General features: G+C 41.3%; 1 protein-coding gene across 3 annotated transcripts in view; it reads right to left on the bottom strand.

The window, feature by feature from the left end:
- Positions 1 to 17,202, bottom strand: part of CTTNBP2NL (CTTNBP2 N-terminal like) — a 52,528-nt gene extending 35,326 nt beyond the window's left edge. For 2 of the 3 annotated variants that reach the window (XM_027614709.2, XM_027614702.2), the window contains exons 1-3: positions 17,069 to 17,202; positions 3,917 to 4,040; positions 684 to 791 (exon numbers count right to left, since the gene is read on the bottom strand). Coding sequence is in view for 1 of the 3 variants with exons in the window: in XM_027614702.2 (XP_027470503.2) it covers positions 684 to 782 (99 nt within the window). In the remaining 2 variants the exon portion in view is untranslated. The remainder of the gene's footprint in view (positions 1 to 683; positions 792 to 3,916; positions 4,041 to 17,068) is intronic. The other variant, XM_027614717.2, reaches the window with a different exon arrangement.
- Between the last annotated feature and the right edge of the window lie 1,497 nt (positions 17,203 to 18,699).

The raw sequence follows: 18,699 nt of genomic DNA, 5'->3' as shown, positions 1-18,699 counted from the left end.
TTTATTTTTTTAGAGGAGTTTTATTTTTTGTTTTATTTTTAAGTAGGTTCCACGCCCAGTGTGGAGCCCAGTGTGGGGCTTGAACTCACGACCCTGAGATCAAGACCTGAGCTGAGATCCAGAGTTGGACGCTTGACTGACTAAGCCACCCAGGCACCCCTTTTAGAGCAGTTTTAGGCTCATGGAAAAACTGAGTGGAAAGCATATCACATACCTGCCTCCCCTACCCCTTGTGTCTTAACAGATACCAAATACTAAATCAAAAGTAAGAATTCTTTATCTGGGGTCTAGGGAATCCAGAGATGGTCTTCATGGAGTCCTTGATTGCCCAGATATTATATCCTGAATTTTGGTATATGGATGTATATACATTTTTTTGAAAGCAAGTCTCATTAGGTTCTGAAGCAGCTGGCATTCAAAAATGGTTAAGGCCTCTAAGCTAAAGAATGAAGTTCAAGGTCCAGACACGAGGTAGAGAGACTAAAGGAACTATTTTGGGGTCAGAAAGGCTTTACCAACGTCCCTAAACACATACCACGCAGGTAGCTGCCAGAGCAAGTATCAATATGTAAACCCAGGCCTCAAACTTCAACAGGAGCTACAGAAACATCCAGGTTAAAGAAATTACAACCAATGAAATAACTTTCAAAACATACAATGACCTCTTTTTTTCTTTAACACACCTTTAAAGCCTCTATCACGAGGTCCCTTGCTTCAAGCTCTCCTTCAAGAATACTGAATAGTGTTAGGAGTTCAGGCTTGCTGAGTTTTTCCAGATTCATCCTGAAAGCCTAAAACAAAGACAACGATCAGACAATCTCCAGAAGACAGAGTGAGTCTGATATTACTAAAGAAAAAAATAAATTGAGTCAGACAAGAAAAGAGCAACAATTACAGTAAAAAAATGCTTTAAGATGGCAAACTGTACAATTAAGTAGAAAAAATAAGAGCTTTCTGATGTTAATCATAAACTGAGCAGTAAGAGAAAATAAAATTCACCTTAATTATGGATTTCATCACTACTCACAAAGATCAATTTTCCATCATTTTTTTCCTCCAGGCATATTTACATACATCCTGGGAGGTCTCAGAAAGAATTAGTCACGAGTTTAGTTCACTAGAAGCGCAGGTAAAATTGTGTTACTGTGAATACTATTTCACCAGAAAATCGTGAGATCATGAAAAGATTTCCCAGTTTTAGAGAACCAAATTCCTAAAGTGTATATAAAACATTCTGGCATCCCTCCAAAGTTGGCTGAAACGAAATTTGGGCAAGGACAATGTCCAGTGGCAGTATGGGAGACATTTTTCTTTTAAACCATCTACTTTCACATGATAAGTGTTCTCTGTGAAACCGTTTAAAAGGAAAAACACCTATCATGGTATTTATATTTCATATAGTAAAATAAGACTTCAATGCAACCATCATACAAATATACTTTTAAATAATTTCTTAAAATATACTGTCCTTATTAAAAATCTTAATTAGACAGACTACTACACACTGAATTTATCTGACTCAGCAAGTTCACGTTTCTGAGAAGTCTTACATCTTTTGAAATATGTTAAATGGCAAACTGCATAGCACAAACTTAGTCCTTTCCACAAGATTAATTTCTCAAAAACCACACAGAGACAGAAGTTAGACTGCTACACAATTTTCCAAGGGTCTTCTGACCAGGGTTATGGTAAGATACATTTTATAACTTCCGAGACTAAGCAAATACTACTTTCCTTCTCCCCCTTTTTACTTCCAAATTGTCACTCTCATACAGTTTCCTTTAAAGTGAATTACAACATGACGAGTTCACACACCCTCCAGTAATTCCCAACTCTTATGAGCACATTAAATTTTAGGAGGCACACAAAAGAGTCATTGATTCCTTCCAGAGCTACTGCCTCTAAGTGAGGGAGAGCATGTAGAAAAGGCATACTTCACTGTTGTTAGATTGTGTTCCAAGACATGCTGTATGAATCTTTTGCCATATGGCAAAATATGTTCCATCTAACTTCAGCTGTAACTGCTAACTTTCTAACTACCGAGTTTTAGCAGCTGGTAAGTGATGCTCACTTCTGGATTACAGAAGACCTCTCACAACAGGTATTTTAAAAATAACTAAAAAAAAAAAACAAAAACAAAACCCCACAAACCTAATAAAGCCACACACTTAATTTAAGATGGTATGTTGGAAAGAGCGTGTGGCTTTGCAGTCAGATAGATGCCAGGTCTGCATCGTCTTAGTTGCATGATTCAGGGCAAGTTTTCTGATTCTCTGTTTTCTTATCTGTGAAAGGGGGATGATAATATCTAACTCATAGGGTTGCTGTGAAGATTGGGTTAATAAATGTAAAACATCTTGCCAAGTTCCTGATACAAGCTAAACAATGGTTTAATTATTAATAACTACTATCCTCTCTCACTTTCCACAAGAATTCTAAGAAAGGCATTATCAAAATTGGGGACAGCCAAGATCTGACCTCAGAAATACCTTCAAGCTGCCCTTTTGTGGTTGGGAAACATAAATGAAGAGGGTGATAGCATCCTGGAGTGAAGAATGGTGAGGAATTTAAGCCACCAGTTGAGTCACACTGATTTCTTAGATGAAACCCTTCCCCTTCTTCCTGATGGTTTCATGGTTTAATTTCACAGAAATTAAAAAGCAGAGGAAAAATCCTATCATTTTATGCCCATCCCCTTCCCTCCCACGATGTTAAGCAGAATAATGGGCAGTCGTAAAGGTACTCTGCAAATACCAACTACACTGAGTAAATGAACTGGATGCAGAAGCACCAAAGTAATAATGGTAGTGTTCACACGTATTCTTCTTTTTTTCTTTCAATATCTTTGTAGTCTTTCAGTACTCTTATTTAGAGATCTTAAAACTGGGGCTGAAGGAAGCAGTGCCATGTGAGGAAAAGCATAACAGACTGGGAGTAAGGAGTGCAGAATTTAAATCTGAGGTCTGCCACTAAGCAGCTCTATGGCCTTGGGGAAAAAAGTTACCCAGGTGCTCTGACACTGAGTTTCCTCACAGGTAAAATCAGACAGACTAGTCAATCTCCAAAGTCCTTCTTTTTTCCATTCTAAGCTTTCATGGGTAAAAACCAAGAATTAATTGTTAGAGGGGCGCCTGGGTGGCTCAGTCGTTAAGCGTCTGCCTTCGGCTCAGGTCATGATCCCGGGGTCCTGGGACTGAGCCCTGCATCGGGCTCCCTGCTCAGGGGGAAGCCTGCTTCTCCCTCTCCTACTCCCCCTGCTTGTGTTCCTGCTCTCGCTGTGTCTCTCTCTGTCAAATAAATAAACAAAATCTTAAAAAAAAAAATTGTTAGAGAATCCAATGAAATAAGAATAAAGTAAATATACAATAAACTAAAAACAGACTGTACCTAAATCAAAATCTTGGATCTGTTGTGATTAATACACATCCTCATAAAAGAGAAAAATTGAAACAATCTTCAGAGTCACTTTAATTATAAAGGAGTCCAGCCTAGGCAAGAAAAAATTCCATTCTATGTCAACGGCATAAAGCACTATAGTCTTGTGATCTACATTTGTAGATCGCTTCTGCACACAAATTTTAATATCTGGAACATTCTGCTAATATGTACCCACTCGTCCAGCTGAGTGTCTACATGAAGTGAATACAATACAAACATGACAGAGGAGGAAAAAAAGGGTCACAGCTGTGTAACTGAAAAACCAATATGTCTGTTTTCACATATTCCCATAACCTTTCTTTAGAAATACTAAAATTTAGCAGTTCTTTGCTGTTCTTTATATTTGAATCCAATCTCAATACACAAGATATTGCAATAAATTTAATATAAATGAAAGACCATAAAACCGCAGTATGTTTTAGGTGATAGCAATATTCCTGAGAGTGGGGGTAGGGGTGGGGGTGGGGGTGATACTGACCTGATAATTGGCAGTCACACTTTCGTCCTTGAGTATAAATTCTTAAGGTCTTCTTCAGTTAAAATTTGGGAAAACTGACAAATATATTTAAAATGCCATCAGCATGGTGGGAAAGTGTCCAATGCTGCAAAATAATAGGAAATTTATTGTCTATGTGACCATACTATAAACAATTTGATAAATCCCATGAATGTCAACTGTCATTGCAGCTGATAAGGCCTGACAGGTGTGGGTTGACACAGACAAGAAAGAAAACAGCTACTTCTTCAAGTTGAAGCTGAGCAATATAGCAAAAGTACCATGCATCTGATTTCCCTTTTGCAATTACGGTTAGGGAAGGTGAGGGCTTTCAAAATCATTTTTACTTTAAGATGTCCACTGCCATTTCAAGGACTAACTTATGAGAGTCCTGGAAGAGAAATGACTTTGTCTCCCTGAATTGACAAAAGCCTATTTGCTTAAATCACCATGACTGACCCACAATACACTCAGATGGGAAAATAACATAATTACAAACGAACTTTCAAACTGCTAAATTTTGTAAGGTACGCGCTTACCCCCTCACCTCCTACCAGTTAATGAACAAACAAATCAACCTGTCACCACCTGGACTTTGTCTGTAAGGCTAATTACTCATCCCAGCTCCTACCTTTTCCCAAATATATTAAGTGTTGAATTATATGCAAATTCTGTGTTTCTGTTTTCCTAATAGTATATCAGACCCAGCAAACTTTTTTTTTTTTAAAGATTTTATTCATTTGACAGAGAGGGACAGTGAGAGAGGGAATACAAGCAGGGGGAGTGGGAGAGGGAGAAGCGGGCCTCCCGCTGAGCAGGGAGCCCGATGTGGGGCTCGATCCCAGGACCCTGGGATCACGACCTGACCCGAAAGCAGACGCTTAATGACTGAGCCACCCAGGCGCCCCTAAGACCCAGCAAACTTTTAAAAAAATGATAGGCTTTAAATTTTATGTGAGGAAACCTAACTTTTGTACTTTAAGGCAACAACTCTTAAACTTGACTCCCATTTTTGCCTAATATATAAATGATGTGGCCCAAGATACTCGGAAAAAGGCTGTTGCTGATTCCATATTAATTGTCAGAAATATGACTGCCAGATTTTTGGCATGCCGTATCGTAGTCTACAGACTCATTCTCTACTTGCTTTCTAAATGAGCTGTTACTTGTCACTGTCATCATCCATTAAGTAACTCTGAAAGACAAGATCATTTCAACCAGATGCTCAGCTCATTCCTTCCATTTGAATGTCTCCAAGACGCAACTTTCCTTAGAGTTTAGGGGCAGATATGTCTGTTCAAGGCATGCCACAGTCTATGAATTTGAAATAAAAACCACTCGTAGACCAGTTGTCTGGATACATTATCATACACTGTGGTATAGCAAACTGCAGCTATATTAAGCTTTATAGTTTTCTCAATTAAAAAATAAATACATATAAGAAAACAGATAAATTATACATATTTTAAAACCCTGGAAAAAATAAGCCTATTTATGGGATATGTATGAAACTTATTTTTAGGTTATCAATAAATGATTTTAAACATCAGTTTGCCTAGCGCACCATTTGGTCTATTCGCATGCTACTTTCCACCAAGTTGGGGCCAGCAGTCAGGAGTGTGTGAGTCTTCTATACAAACTTTTAGGTGCCAACAGTCACAAGCGTTGAGGCTGTCAAGAAGGGCACCCTCACTCCTCCCTGAGCCTCCTAAATGCCAGTGCTGATTTTGCCATGAAGGTATGTTGCTGTGGCTTGGGTTCTGTTCATTTTTTCTGACCTTTTCCCTTCTCTGGATAAGACCCAAGCTCCATTCGTTCTGGTTTTGGTTGTTCCTTTTTGTTCTTGAGGAAGTCCCAGCTTTTGCTCTGGAACTCTGAATTAATTCTACAGGATAGCAGGCGTTGTTGCCTTTTTTACCACAGAGAGACTGGTTGGCAGAAAAAGAAACACCCGAAACAGTTTCTATAGCTCTGTAAGCAGGAGGGCAGGGCAGGGTGGAGCACAAGTACGATGTTTGTCTATCTAGTATCTGGGTGTGTGCATGTCTTTATGTGGAACTGTAGGCTTGATTTCTAAATGGTGGATAGTATGGGCCATGAAAGAGGGAAAGCACATTTTTGGATGAGTCTTAGATAATTTGGACATAGAAACACTTTAAAAAATCTACAAGATCTGTTGTTTTTTTTTTTTTTAAGTCACCTTGGCTAGTGAAAAAACAAACCAGTTGTTTGCCCAGAAAATCACGCTTGCAAACTGCTAAAAGTCACTTCTTTAATATATACTGAGACATCAAATTTAAAAAACTTATACTTGGGCCGCAATTGACTGGGATTCAGGCCATTTAGTAAGTTTTAGTGTTAGCAATAAGATAGAAAGCAAATTTGCTCCAATTATGTAAGGATTTTCACATACATATCAGCCAAGCCAACATATAGGAGGTCGATTAATTCTTAAAATTCAGAGTCAACACTGACATACAAAATGGGTGTTTTTGACAGCTTTCTACTAGATAATGTACTTCCTTAAAAACCCAGAATATATGAAACTTAGAAAATAAACATGTCACATTTATAAATACTAAATCTAAATACGGACAAAAATGCACTGCTATTTTTAAAAATGTATCCAAAGCAACCTACTATCTGGGGGTGGAAGGCGTTGACATACCTTGACTATCTCAAAAAGATTTAAGTTTCCCCACCCTCTGGCACTTCTAGTTTTTCAGAAGGGTTATTTATGCATTTAGGGGTAAGAGAATGACAACATTCCAAATTGTACTTCTCATTCCACTTTTGGCATTTCAGAATTAGGCTAGGGAAGAAAAACATGTCAAAATACTATCAGAAAATAATTTTCTGACCAAGAAAGCAGATCATCTTTTGTACATTTACTAAAGAGAGCTGTTTTTGCTATTATTATTTACAAAGGTTCTAAAACCAAGATATAAAAACAAATATTTTATTGAATTCTACAATACTAAGCAATATAAGCTTTACTACAAATGTCAAATCAATCTTTCCATTGAAGATAAAAGGTATTACTGGACTATTTGGATCCTTGGGCTAGGGGACGCCTGGGCGGCTCAGTCAGTTAAGCTCTGACTCTTGATTTCCGCGCAGGTCGTGATCTCAGGGTCGTGCAACTGAACCCAGGATTGGCTCCACGCTGAGTGTGGAGCCTGCTTAAGATCCTCCCTCTCCTGGGGTGCCTGGGTGGCTCAGTCGTTAAGCGTATGCCTTCGGCTCAGGTCATGATCCCAGGGTCCTGGGATCGAGCCCCACATCGGGCTCCTTGCTCGGCAGGAAGCCTGCTTCTCCCTCTCCCACTCTCCCTGCTTGTGTTCCTTCTCTCACTGTGTCTCTCTCTGTCAAATAAATAAATAAAATCTTAAAAAAAAAAAAAAAGATTCTCCCTCTCCCTCTGCACCCATCCCCTGCTCTGTCTCTCTCTCAGGGAAAAAAAAAGTGTTTGGGCTAAATTGGGTGCCTGCCCCCATTCATATATTGAAGTCTTGATCCCCAGCACCTCAGAATATAATACATTTGGAGACACGGTCTTTAAAAAGGGAATTAAGTTAAAATGCAGTTATGGGGGAGGGGGCTAATCTAATATGGCTGGCATCCTTGTAAGAGGCAGAAACTTGGACACAAACATGTGACAGGGAAAGACCATGTGAAGACACAGGGGAAAGATGGTCATCTACGAGCCAAAGAGAGAGGCCTCAGAAGAACCAATCCTGCTGACATGCTGATTTCCAATTTCTAGCCTCCAGGATTGTAAGAAAATAAATTTCTGTTGTTTAAGCCACCTGGTCTATGGTACCCTGTTATGGCAGCCCTAGCAAACTAATACAACATGTTAACCATTTATTACTTTAAAGACTCTTAGAGCAACTAGGAGAGTTCTGTAACATTTCTCAGAATGCCTTGCTTTGTCTTATTGCTATCAGTTTGTTTTTTCGAGCCACACAATATAGTATTATATAAAACAGAATGGTTTCAAAACAGTTTTGGAGATTATAAATTTCAGGATCCTGAAATGTAATACAAATAATGCACTGAGAAAGAAATTACAACAGTGCTAAGGGATCAAGATGCTTGTATATCCAATAGTCAATATAGACTTTGAAGTAGGCCTCAAGAAACCAGTTCTGTAATGAAGCTAATTAAGGTTGACATTAAAAATACTTTCAGTACTCTATTCAAACATACTCTTTTCACAGCAGATTCTAGGATGCCAGATTTTCTGGATTTATGCTTAGTACAGAAATGAATAATGATATAATTGAGCCTATCAATGTTAATCACCACCACCTCAGAGTTTTATAGCAGTTTTCCAAGAAGAATTCAAGCAGGAATAGTAATAACAAAAAAGATAAACATTTATTGAGCTAAATAAAAACAAAACGAAAAAGATGAACATTAATGTGTTCCAGACAGTGTTCCAAGTACTTGCCATGAATTAATTCAATCCCCACAACAACTTTAGATGACAGATGTTGTAACTACCATCACATCCCCATCTTACAGACTGGAAAAGTGAGACACAGAGGCTAAATAACTTGCTCAAAGTCTCCGATCTAGTATGCGGCAGAAATGGAATTTGAACCTATGTAATTTTTTTAAAAGATTTTATTTATTTATTTGTCAGAAAGAGAGAGAGCACAAGCAGGGGGAGCGGCAGGCAGAGGGAGAAGCAGGCTCCCCGCTGAGCAGGGAGCCTGATGCAGGACTCCATCCCAGGACCCAAGGATCATGTCCTGAGCCGAAGGCAGCCACTTAACTGACTGAGTCACCCAGGCGTCCCAGGAACCTAAGTAATTTGATTCCAGCGGCTTCCTTAACAACTCCTACTACCTGGTAACTACTATTCACATCTGATCTTCTCATTTTACCAGCTTTAGGAGTTGCATGGTAGAAAAACCTCAGCTAAAACGTGATCCACAAATCTGGAAGGGACCTCAGAAATAATCTAATTCAGCACTCTTCATTTTACAGATAAAAACTGAGGCCAGGATTGTTCAGTGAATTCCTGAAGATTACAGTTAAACAGTAAAACGAGATCTAACACTTAGGGATCTTTTGAAGATCTAAATCCAGTCTAATCCACTTTCTGGGACACCATGATGGATATTAGATTTTTGTTTTGTTTAGCTCTGTTTTTTGTTTTTTTTTTTAAGGTTTTATTTATTTGACAGAGAGAGAGAGAGAGAGAGAGACAGTGAGAGAGGGAACACAAGCAGGGGGAGTGGGAGAGGGAGAAGCAGGCTTCCCACTTCGCAGGGAGCCCGATGCGGGGCTTGATCCCAGAACCCTGGGATCATGACCTGAGCTGAAGGTAGACGCTTAACGACTGAGCCACCCAGGCGCCCCTCGTTTAGCTCTGTTTTAAGACTCATGCATCTCTGGTGTATCTCTTTCTGTGTGTGAATACCCACCTCTTTCTCTCACTAAGTATATGTGTATACCTCTGTTTCTCTCATTGTTGCCAATAAGATTTATATGTGTATTGAGGAAAAGAAGGAAGTGGCCTCATGCCCATAAACAAACATTTAAACATCTCTCTCCCAAAATGAGGACATTTAGCACAATGCTATTAAAAACAGGTCTGTCTACCTGGATATCTGTTTACACCCTTTCAAGTATTTTCATCTGAGACAAGACCAAACCAGAAGAACTACATTAGTTAAGCTACTGGAATGTATGTTAATGAAAATGAATAATAGATTTTATGGTAATATTTTTCATTAAAAAATGTCTTTTAACATTAGAAAAGTATCAAAGTATGGACCACTAAGTATATTTGTCAGCTGACTTTATTTAGCTTAAATGAAATTATAACAAGATTTCACTGACATATGTATCATCTATGTGTCTATCATTCCCCTAAACTTTTGTTTTTCTGAAATAATGCCACCATGAGTTGTAAAATACTGCAACAAAGAAAAAATAACATATAGATTGATTTTCTTTCCAGTGAAATGATTCATGGGCCACAATTCTAGGAGCAGCCTGAAATACAAAAACCCTTCAAATGTCAATGTAGAAGGAAGTCATTGACTCCATCAGGATTCCAAACTGGTAAGAAACAGACCATACAGTACAAGGATGAGCCATAAAACAAAGTATCTGCATTGTAGCTATGCCCATAACCTGACTCTCCCAGAACCACAAAAATTCCACAACAAATATTATAACTGATAGTGTTTTACCTTTTAAATTTTATCTTCCTTTCTTTTTAAATGAAAAATCTTTTTTTTTTGAGAGAGTGCATGCCTGCACACAAGTGGGGTGGGGGGGAGGGGAAGCGGGGGGGGCAGGGAGAGGGAGAGAGAGAATTAATGTGGGGCCCAACTCGGGGCTAGATCTCAGGACCCTGAGACCATGACTTGAGCTGAAATCAAGAGTTGGACGCTTAACTGACTGAGCCACCCAGGCGCCCCTTAAATTTTGTCTTCTAAATCAGATCACGGATTTAAAAAAAAAGTTTAACAATCTGCTATCAGCTGGAAATTACCAACAACGGACCTCGTAACTGTTTTTGCTCTGAGGTTCTTTGGGGACAGTAATTCTCCTGAGAGGTGGTTGTTTTTTTTTTTAAAGATTTTATTTATTTTTTCCCTATAGAACTTATTACGATTACCTGATATTCATCTTCTATTTTTTTTAAAGATTTTATTTATTTATTTGAGAGAGAGAATGAGAGACAGAGAGCACGAGAGGGAAGAGGGTCAGAGGGAGAAGCAGACTCCCCTCTGAGCAGGGAGCCCAATGCGGGACTCGATCCTGGGACTCCAGGATCATGACCTGAGCCGAAGGCAGTCGCTTAACCAACTGAGCCACCCAGGCGCCCCAAGGCGGTGTGTTGCGGTGAAAAGCTGTGTGGGCTTTGGAGTAGGACAGGCCTAGGTTTGCATCCTGGCTCTGCTACTTCATCATTCCTTGATCCACTTAACCTCTCAGTTTTCAGTTCTTCATCTATAAAATGGGCTCACACCACCTACTCTAACAGGATATCGACCAGTTAAAATGAGTGACTGGTTAGTTCTCATCCCTGGAGCACATATGTGGTTTTATCAGCAAGGATAATAAAGTTTCCCTTTTCTGGTGATGAGCTGCCAGTTTCTACCATTCATGTGTCTAATTTAGAAATCAAAACAAGTTTACTCCTTCTGACTTGACGGGTTGATCTGCTCCAGGAAGGAGATGGCCGGGCCAGTTTCTGGGAAAGTCGGCTCAGGGATATGCACAGCGTTTGTTCAGGCCAATGGTTATCTCCATACTTGGGTTAAGAAAAGGACATCCTTCTGCCTACACTAGATTTTTGTGATTTAGGACACAGGTGAAAAGCATGCCTTTGCTTCCACAAATTTTTACAGCTTTTAATCAAGTCACAATCTTAACTTAATGCCTGAGAAATGGATTTTCTAAACACAGCATGGCTATTTTTTACATTATGGTAAATGCATAGTGGATATGTATCTATATTCATAAGCCAGGAGCAGTTATCACCTTCTGTTGTCTCAGTTCTTCTGTTGACAAATCTGTCTTCTAAGACTTTGCTCTCCTATACAAACTCAACTTGATTAAACTTAGTACCTAGCAGTGTGGTTCAAAGGGGGAATCCAAAAAATGCTGGTTGGAAGGAAATGTACAGTGTAAAACCTTGGATTATGGCCAATAAGACTGGGCTTTATCTTTTAGGAAATAAGAAGCCACTAAACATTTTTAACCAGGTGAATTTCACAACAAAAGCATAGTTTTAGGAAAGGAAAGAGCTGCTGTGACTGATGAGAAATTGGAAGCAGAAAGAGTAGTTAGGAGAAAACTTCAACAATGTAGGCATGAGGCGAAAATGTGTGAACTAGGATGGCAGCAGTCAGGATGGAAGAGAAATGACGGATTCAGGATATTTCGTGCAGAATTTACAGTAACTTGGTACTGGTTCCGTTCCACAAGGCAGGAGGGGAAATAGTCCCAGATCGGCTGAACTTTTAGACTGACTGACTAGAATGGTGACACCATTAACAGAAACAGGGATGTTAGAAAAGGAACTGGTTTTAAGGGGAAAATGGTCACTGATATGAGACATGCTGAATGAGAAGTCATCAGACTCCCAAGAGGAACGAATGTGTTAAGAGTCAGTCAGTGTGGGGAGGCTAAAGGTTTGGAAGTGGAGAAGTCTTCAGGGGTAGAGCCCCTTAAGAAAATTTCTTCTGTGCCTTCAATTTAAGAACAAGAGGCAATGGGAAGGAGCTGATACATGGGACTAGACCTGATCATTTTTGTATCCTCCACTATTAAATCACTTAAGAATCAGATTGGTTCTGTCCTTACTCCTGTACCACCTGCTGCAACAGAAAGGACTGGTTAGCAGAAACTGAGAGATGGGGCACCCCTTCCCCCGCACCTCCCCAAAGCAAAGTTAGTGCTTCTCTCTTTTTCCTGTAACTTACTTGTTACTTACCCTTTGTTCTTTTCTCCTTTGTAACTTACAGTTCTTATCTCCTGTTAAAATAATTCATCCCGGCTTGCTTCTCCCTGCTCTACTTCTTCCCTGGCTCTCCCCAGTCTAGGATGGCAAACCCACAGCACTCTTCAGCCTCGCCCTCCCTAGCAGCTGTGTACAAAGGACCCAAGCAGATGCTCTCAAGGCTCAAGGTCAGAAGTTTTTTTGGTCTGTAAACCCCATCATCCTGTGCTCTCCTATTTTCTTTTCTAGTTTCTACTGAACTCAGTAACAATTAAGGATAACATTCTTTGTGGCTCCACAAGTCAGAAAGGCTTCATTTAGCAGCAGAGGATACATTTAGATCAGAAATTCTGGCTTTGGACCTGAAATACAGAATTTGGAAATACTTGGCAGGGAGGAACCATATTACTGCATTCTTTACTTCAATGCCTGCTTGCAGTCCTGTTTTCCTCAACACACACACACCCCTGTCCTTGACTCCACCTCCACTCTTAACTCCTGTCTATTGTTTCTTCTCACCTGTTGCCATCATCACTCCTTACTTTGGGGGCAGTTGGGGGGAGTTGTCTTCAAAAGGCAAAAACCACTTTTGATCAAAATTACCAATGAAAATCCTTAAATCTAGGATGCTGAGGTGCAACCCTGTACTGTCATCCCAGTGTCTACAAAACCATTTATAGGACACTGAGAATGGAGGTACTTAAGATGGTAGAGTTTGGAGTGTAGCAACTGACAAGTCAGAGAAGACACCAGATGGCTGAATCCCTTGCCTTTCCTTTTCTCAGGCCAAAAAATTCAAGAAAGATAATTTGCATGACAAAATTACAAAACACACACTCTATGAGGCAGACACACATACTCTCCTAAAAATCCTTGTATCAGATGTCTGAGATCATGACAGATAGAAGATTTGTTTCCTCAACTTAGGAATCTTAGCTATATATTGAAATATTTAAAAGCAATCAGATGATAACAAAAATCATATACTGTTCCTTCACCTTTGTTAAAACGCTAAAGGAGTAAAAGAATATTTAATATTCTGTAACTCACATGCAAAGTGCTAATAAGGACGGCAAAAATACCTACCAATATTGTGTGCTTCCTACATGCCAGGGATCTTGCTCTGTGATTTATGTATACATTAGTTCATATAAACCATAAAAAAAAACCACTCTCAGAATTACTTCTATGACCCAGCTGAGGAAAATGGGATATGCTGAGACAGAAAACTGCCCTTGCCTGGGTCACAGAGTAAAAGAGCAGCAGAGCTGGGATTTGAACCCAGGTTTGCCTTTAGAGTCTCTGCTGTCAATTCCCACACTCTATAGCCTCACAATAAAGAAGCTGTTTTCTCATCGAAATGCTTTGAACTGAAACTTAGGAGATGTGATTTTTAGTTATTAGGAGAAACATGGAGGAAATAAAAAAATGGCCTTCAGAACAGGCTGACAAGCCATTCCTGGGGTCAACCACCACAGATTGGACAGATTTCCTCTGGAAATAAATCTCTGCTTCTCGTATCATGCCACCAAATGCCGGTTCAATGGCAACCCCTTGAAACATGGTTCTCCTACACTCAGAAAAGCCAAGAATTCCAATCCTGTTCTGCAAATTAACTGGTAGCATTGCAAACCTGATTCTGCCAAGACACAGACCCATTATAGGCCGAGTGCACTGAGCCCGCCGTAATCGGTCCGCATGATTCCATTCAGGGACCCAAAACTATTTGTGTCCCCTGTTCGTGTATTTAGTGCTAGTTCAGAAAAGCACAAAATCGTCTAAAAATTCACTTGAAAAAAATCCCCAAGTAGATCAGGAACTTGTCAAAATCAAACACTTGGAAACCATTCTTAAAAATAAGCAATCAGTTCCTAGTGTGTACTCCTAAATTCACTTCCTTCCACTCAGGTCAGATTCTCAGAAAAATAAAATCCTAAAAAGACTAGCAATGATTACATTAATAAGTCGGCTTTTAAATTTCATTACAAAACTATATATATATAAACATCAGCTATTTTCTTACAGGAAATTCAGTATTTTAGAGTCACTTAAGATACGGGAGTTTCCTAAGACATCAGGTAGGGAAAATAAAGTTAAATCAAGACAAAAAGAAATGGACTGTTTATACTAAGTTGTGCCATATCCTATCAACAATTTATCTTTCTCGTCTACCCTAAGGTGACAGCTTCAAACTGAGTTTAACAATCCCTTGTCCCAGGCACTGGGAAAGGCACAATGACTAAAAAAAAATTACTACTACCTGCTCTCAATGAATTTATAATTGAGTGACATAGGTTAGACATATACATAAAAATCCTCTGCATACAATGCTTTTCCTCATCTAATATGACCAAACAGTTGTCGAAAAAGTCAAAGGAAAGATTTCCAAGACCCAGACGTGTATCAGACAGGTCTTGCTTATTGTGCCAAATAATCAAAGAGCATGATTTGCTTTTTCCTCTCTGCTCATTAAGGCTCTGGCAATGAACACTGCTTTGGTTTCCTTAGTCTGTTACCTCAGTTTATTTTCTGTTCTCTGCTCATGTAATAAGATATATCTTTTTGGGATTTCCTGTTCTGCTTTTAGTTTTTTTCTGCTCCTATTGCCGGGGGCCCACGTCTTACCCTCTCCTATCACAGTTAAGTTTTGTGTTAGCTGGGGAGACCTACCACACGGTTCTTTCTTTGTGCTTTTTTACTGGAGATCTGGAAACAATCTCTGAACAGATCTGTGAGCACTGAGAATGGCTCTGAAAACTTCGAAGCTAACTATTCAAAAATAATAAACTTCTGGAAGTCTACCTTCAGAAAGTCTATAATCAGGAGGGTAAAAAGCCATTATAACCGCCCACCATGATTTCAACTCTTTTTTTTTTTTTAATTTAAAGATTTTATTTATTTGTTTGACAGAGAGACGGAACACAAGCAGGGGGAGTGGGAGAGGGAGAAGCAAGCTTCCTGCGAGCAGGGAGCCCGATGCGGGGCTCGATCCCAGGACTCTGGGATCGTGACCTGGGCCGAAGGCAGATGCTTAACGACTGAGCCACCCAGGCGCCCCATGATTTCAACTCTTTGCATCTCATTGCTGTTAGCTTGGCTACAGATAACAGTAGTAAGATGGACTTCAGATTGAAAGCAAAAGAAGCGATGTTAAAAAATATGGCAAATTTTAATACATGGAAGGCCTACCAATAGATGATTACTGGGGATTCAATGTCATTAACATTAGGCCAAAAATCATCAATATTTTCCACCTGCTGAAATGAAGGTCAACTTGACAAAGCCTTTAGGAGCACAATACAGAGACACTTCTCGGTGGTTACAGGTCTGTGAATAGCTGGAGTTGATCTTGCTTTTCTTTATCCTTATCTCTGAGATTTAAAACTCGCTCTTACTTTTCATCCCCTAAATTTTGGAAGTGAATACCGGTGTTATAAAACCGATCAACAACATCATGTGTGTTTCAATTTCTCCCAGAAGGAAAAACCCACCATAAAAAAGGGGCTACAGAGTAACCAAAGGCCACAGGATGAGATTAATGATAAACCTAGATGGCTGAACCTGAATTTTCTTCAAACACTTCCTGCCTTTTGTTTCAACAGAACTATACCTTCAAGGTTAACTGCAGTCTCCCTGAGCAACGGACCAGCCCCCCCTAAACTGGGAGATATTCATTCCTAATCTAATGCTCTTTATATACTTATCTACACTGTTTTATTTGAAAACAGGCTATTATTCACTAACAAACAATATACACTGCATTCTACCCACGTAAGGCCAACTCTGCAGATAACCAACACACCCACCTATCTGTGAAACATAAAAGGATGGTTTTTTTCATCAAGTTCCCAAGGGCAGAAATAGGGTAGAAAGCAAAAATGAAACGCAGCTCAAAACCTAAAAAGCCCTTGGAAGTTGGGTTCTCCCACAAGGAGCAGAGATTGGAGGGAAGGTGCAAAGGGTGAAGGGGGAGTGGGGAGTTTGTATTTCTCCTTCCTCCAGAGTCTAAAACAGTCCCGAAGCAGGTGAGCTCTGGACCCCCGCCACCTCCCCCCTCCCCCGCCCAAGGGAACAGAGGATCCGAGGGGCTTCAGGAGGAAGCCTGAGTATCAGAGAGTGGGGGATGGGAAGAACTGAAGTCAGGGAAGGCCGCTTCTTCTGTGTAGCAGACTGTCTAGGTCGGGTCTTGATTTCTGCTTCACCCATCTTTTTTGGAAAACACTGATTTTTATCTTATGGGCGAAACTAGCTCTGGTCCCACTCTAGCGAGCAGGGACAAGTGTAGGGAGGGGTGTCTGGCCTCCCGGGGGTACAAAATGGGGGTGGGGGCGGCAGCCTAGAGAATGGGAACCTGTGCGCCCTCCCGAAGGTTGAGGCGCTGGGCGAGCGGGGCCCTTAAACGAGGGGTGTCAGGAGGGAAGCCCCTTTACGGAGCTGGGATTGACGGGGGACAATAAGTAGTTGCGAGGACCCTCGGAGGATGAGGAGCCGCCTCCTCGGGGAATACCGGGAGGCGGAGGAGACAGCCCCGCCCCCTCAGGGGATGGGCGCAAGTGGCAGTTGGGACGGTGGTGGGAGGACACCGGTGGTCCTACCCTTGCTTTTCTCTCGAGAACCCGGCCCCCCACCCACCGCCAAGCCCCAGCCCAGGCGGCTCCTACCTTTTCCCGGCGCTCCGGGCTCTGCTCTCCGCCGCCTCCGCCACCCGCTCCCATCCACAGCCCCCCGAGGCCCCGCCCCTCAACCGCCAGGCGGGCGCAATGGCATTCACCAGGGCCAATCGCCACCTCGCTTCCTCAGCCCCGGCACCAATCCGCGCCGGCTGGAGGAGGGGCTTCTCCAATGTCATTTAGGCTCCTCCCGGGGCCCCAGGATCCCTTTTGTTTGGGGAGAGCCAGGCTGGGATTGAGCTCGCGTCACTTCCTGGAGGAAGCGACCTCCTCCGGCCCGGGCTCCGGGGTGGGATCGGGCCCCTCCCGGCTCCGCTTCTGCAACTTTCCACCTTGTGGGAGGCTTCTGGGCAGCACGGTGGCGAGTGTTTCGTGCTTTGCCCTCCCGGTCTGGGAAGCTTAGGAATGGCGGGCTTTGGGTGCCCAGGCTGATTGGGTACATCCACGTTTCATTTTATCCAAAATGTTAATAAATGAAATGCCCTTTGGTGCCTGCTTTAGAATTCGTTGTCGAAAACCTGGTAACGTGGCTTTCCTGCTGTCTCTTTCTCTTGGACCAGCTTGTGGGTGTGGTGCTAGAAGCAAGAGCGCAAAGACGATAAATCCGGAGACACCCCCCCGCCCCGCCCCGCCCTGCCCCGCCCTTCTCTTTTCCCATGACATGTGGAAGAGAAACACTAGCACTGGAGCCCCTGGCGCGGGGACACCGGGTAGCACCAGGGAGAGCAAAACCCAGTCCGACCTGCCTTCCAGGCGGAAGTGGAGTAACTGCAAATTAGTCTATTGAGGTTTTCCACGCTATGCGTGTCCGATGAGGGGATATTTTTGTGTCCTTGGCCCCATTTTATTGTGGGACAATGGCGTTTGCAGTGAAGCTGGAACAAAGGGCAGTATAGAGGATGCAAGGAATGTCTGTCCCTTCTTGTGAACACAGGAATGCAGATCTTGCTGTTAGCAGCAAGCCCTCCCAGGACCAAATAACCCAGAGAGGAAAGAGGATGCATCCCTAGTTGCATCCCTATCTGAGGTTAAGTTTTCTGGATTCCTTTTTCATAGACTGCACTCCAGTTCACCAGATCGATTTAGCTGGTTAAAATAATAATAACCACATTATTTTAAATACAACATAATAAATACTTATGATACAATTAAAAATTTATAATGGGTAAATAATGTATTGCTTTGAATACATTATCCCTAATCATAACAATTATTATTAAGCAAGAGAGTATTAGGGGCATAGTATTGATCTAGGAAGACATGACATCACTGTGGCAGGTACTTTCATATGATATCTTACTTAATCTGCGCTATTACATGATAAATCTATCCTAACCTGTAAGATAGACATCATCCTGCCTATTTTACAGATGAGAAGATAGCAATGAAAAGAAATCCAATAAGGTCACAGAGCTAGTAAATGGTAAAGAAAGAACTTCCAATGAGGATGGAAGGCTCTAAATCTGTGCCATATTCTGCTCACCGCACATTGACTCTCACAAGGAGAACTGGTCCACAGAATGGACCTGGAAGAGTACAAAAACAGCATCAGGGCCAGAAAAAGGCTCCACGCCAGCCTGCTATTGATCGTAGGCCCGAGAGAGTCATCCCTATTTAAGGAC

The sequence above is a fragment of the Zalophus californianus genome, chromosome 4 (genome assembly GCF_009762305.2).
Source record: "Zalophus californianus isolate mZalCal1 chromosome 4, mZalCal1.pri.v2, whole genome shotgun sequence".
NCBI lineage: Eukaryota > Metazoa > Chordata > Mammalia > Carnivora > Otariidae > Zalophus > Zalophus californianus.
This window is presented reverse-complemented; position numbering and strand designations above follow the sequence as displayed.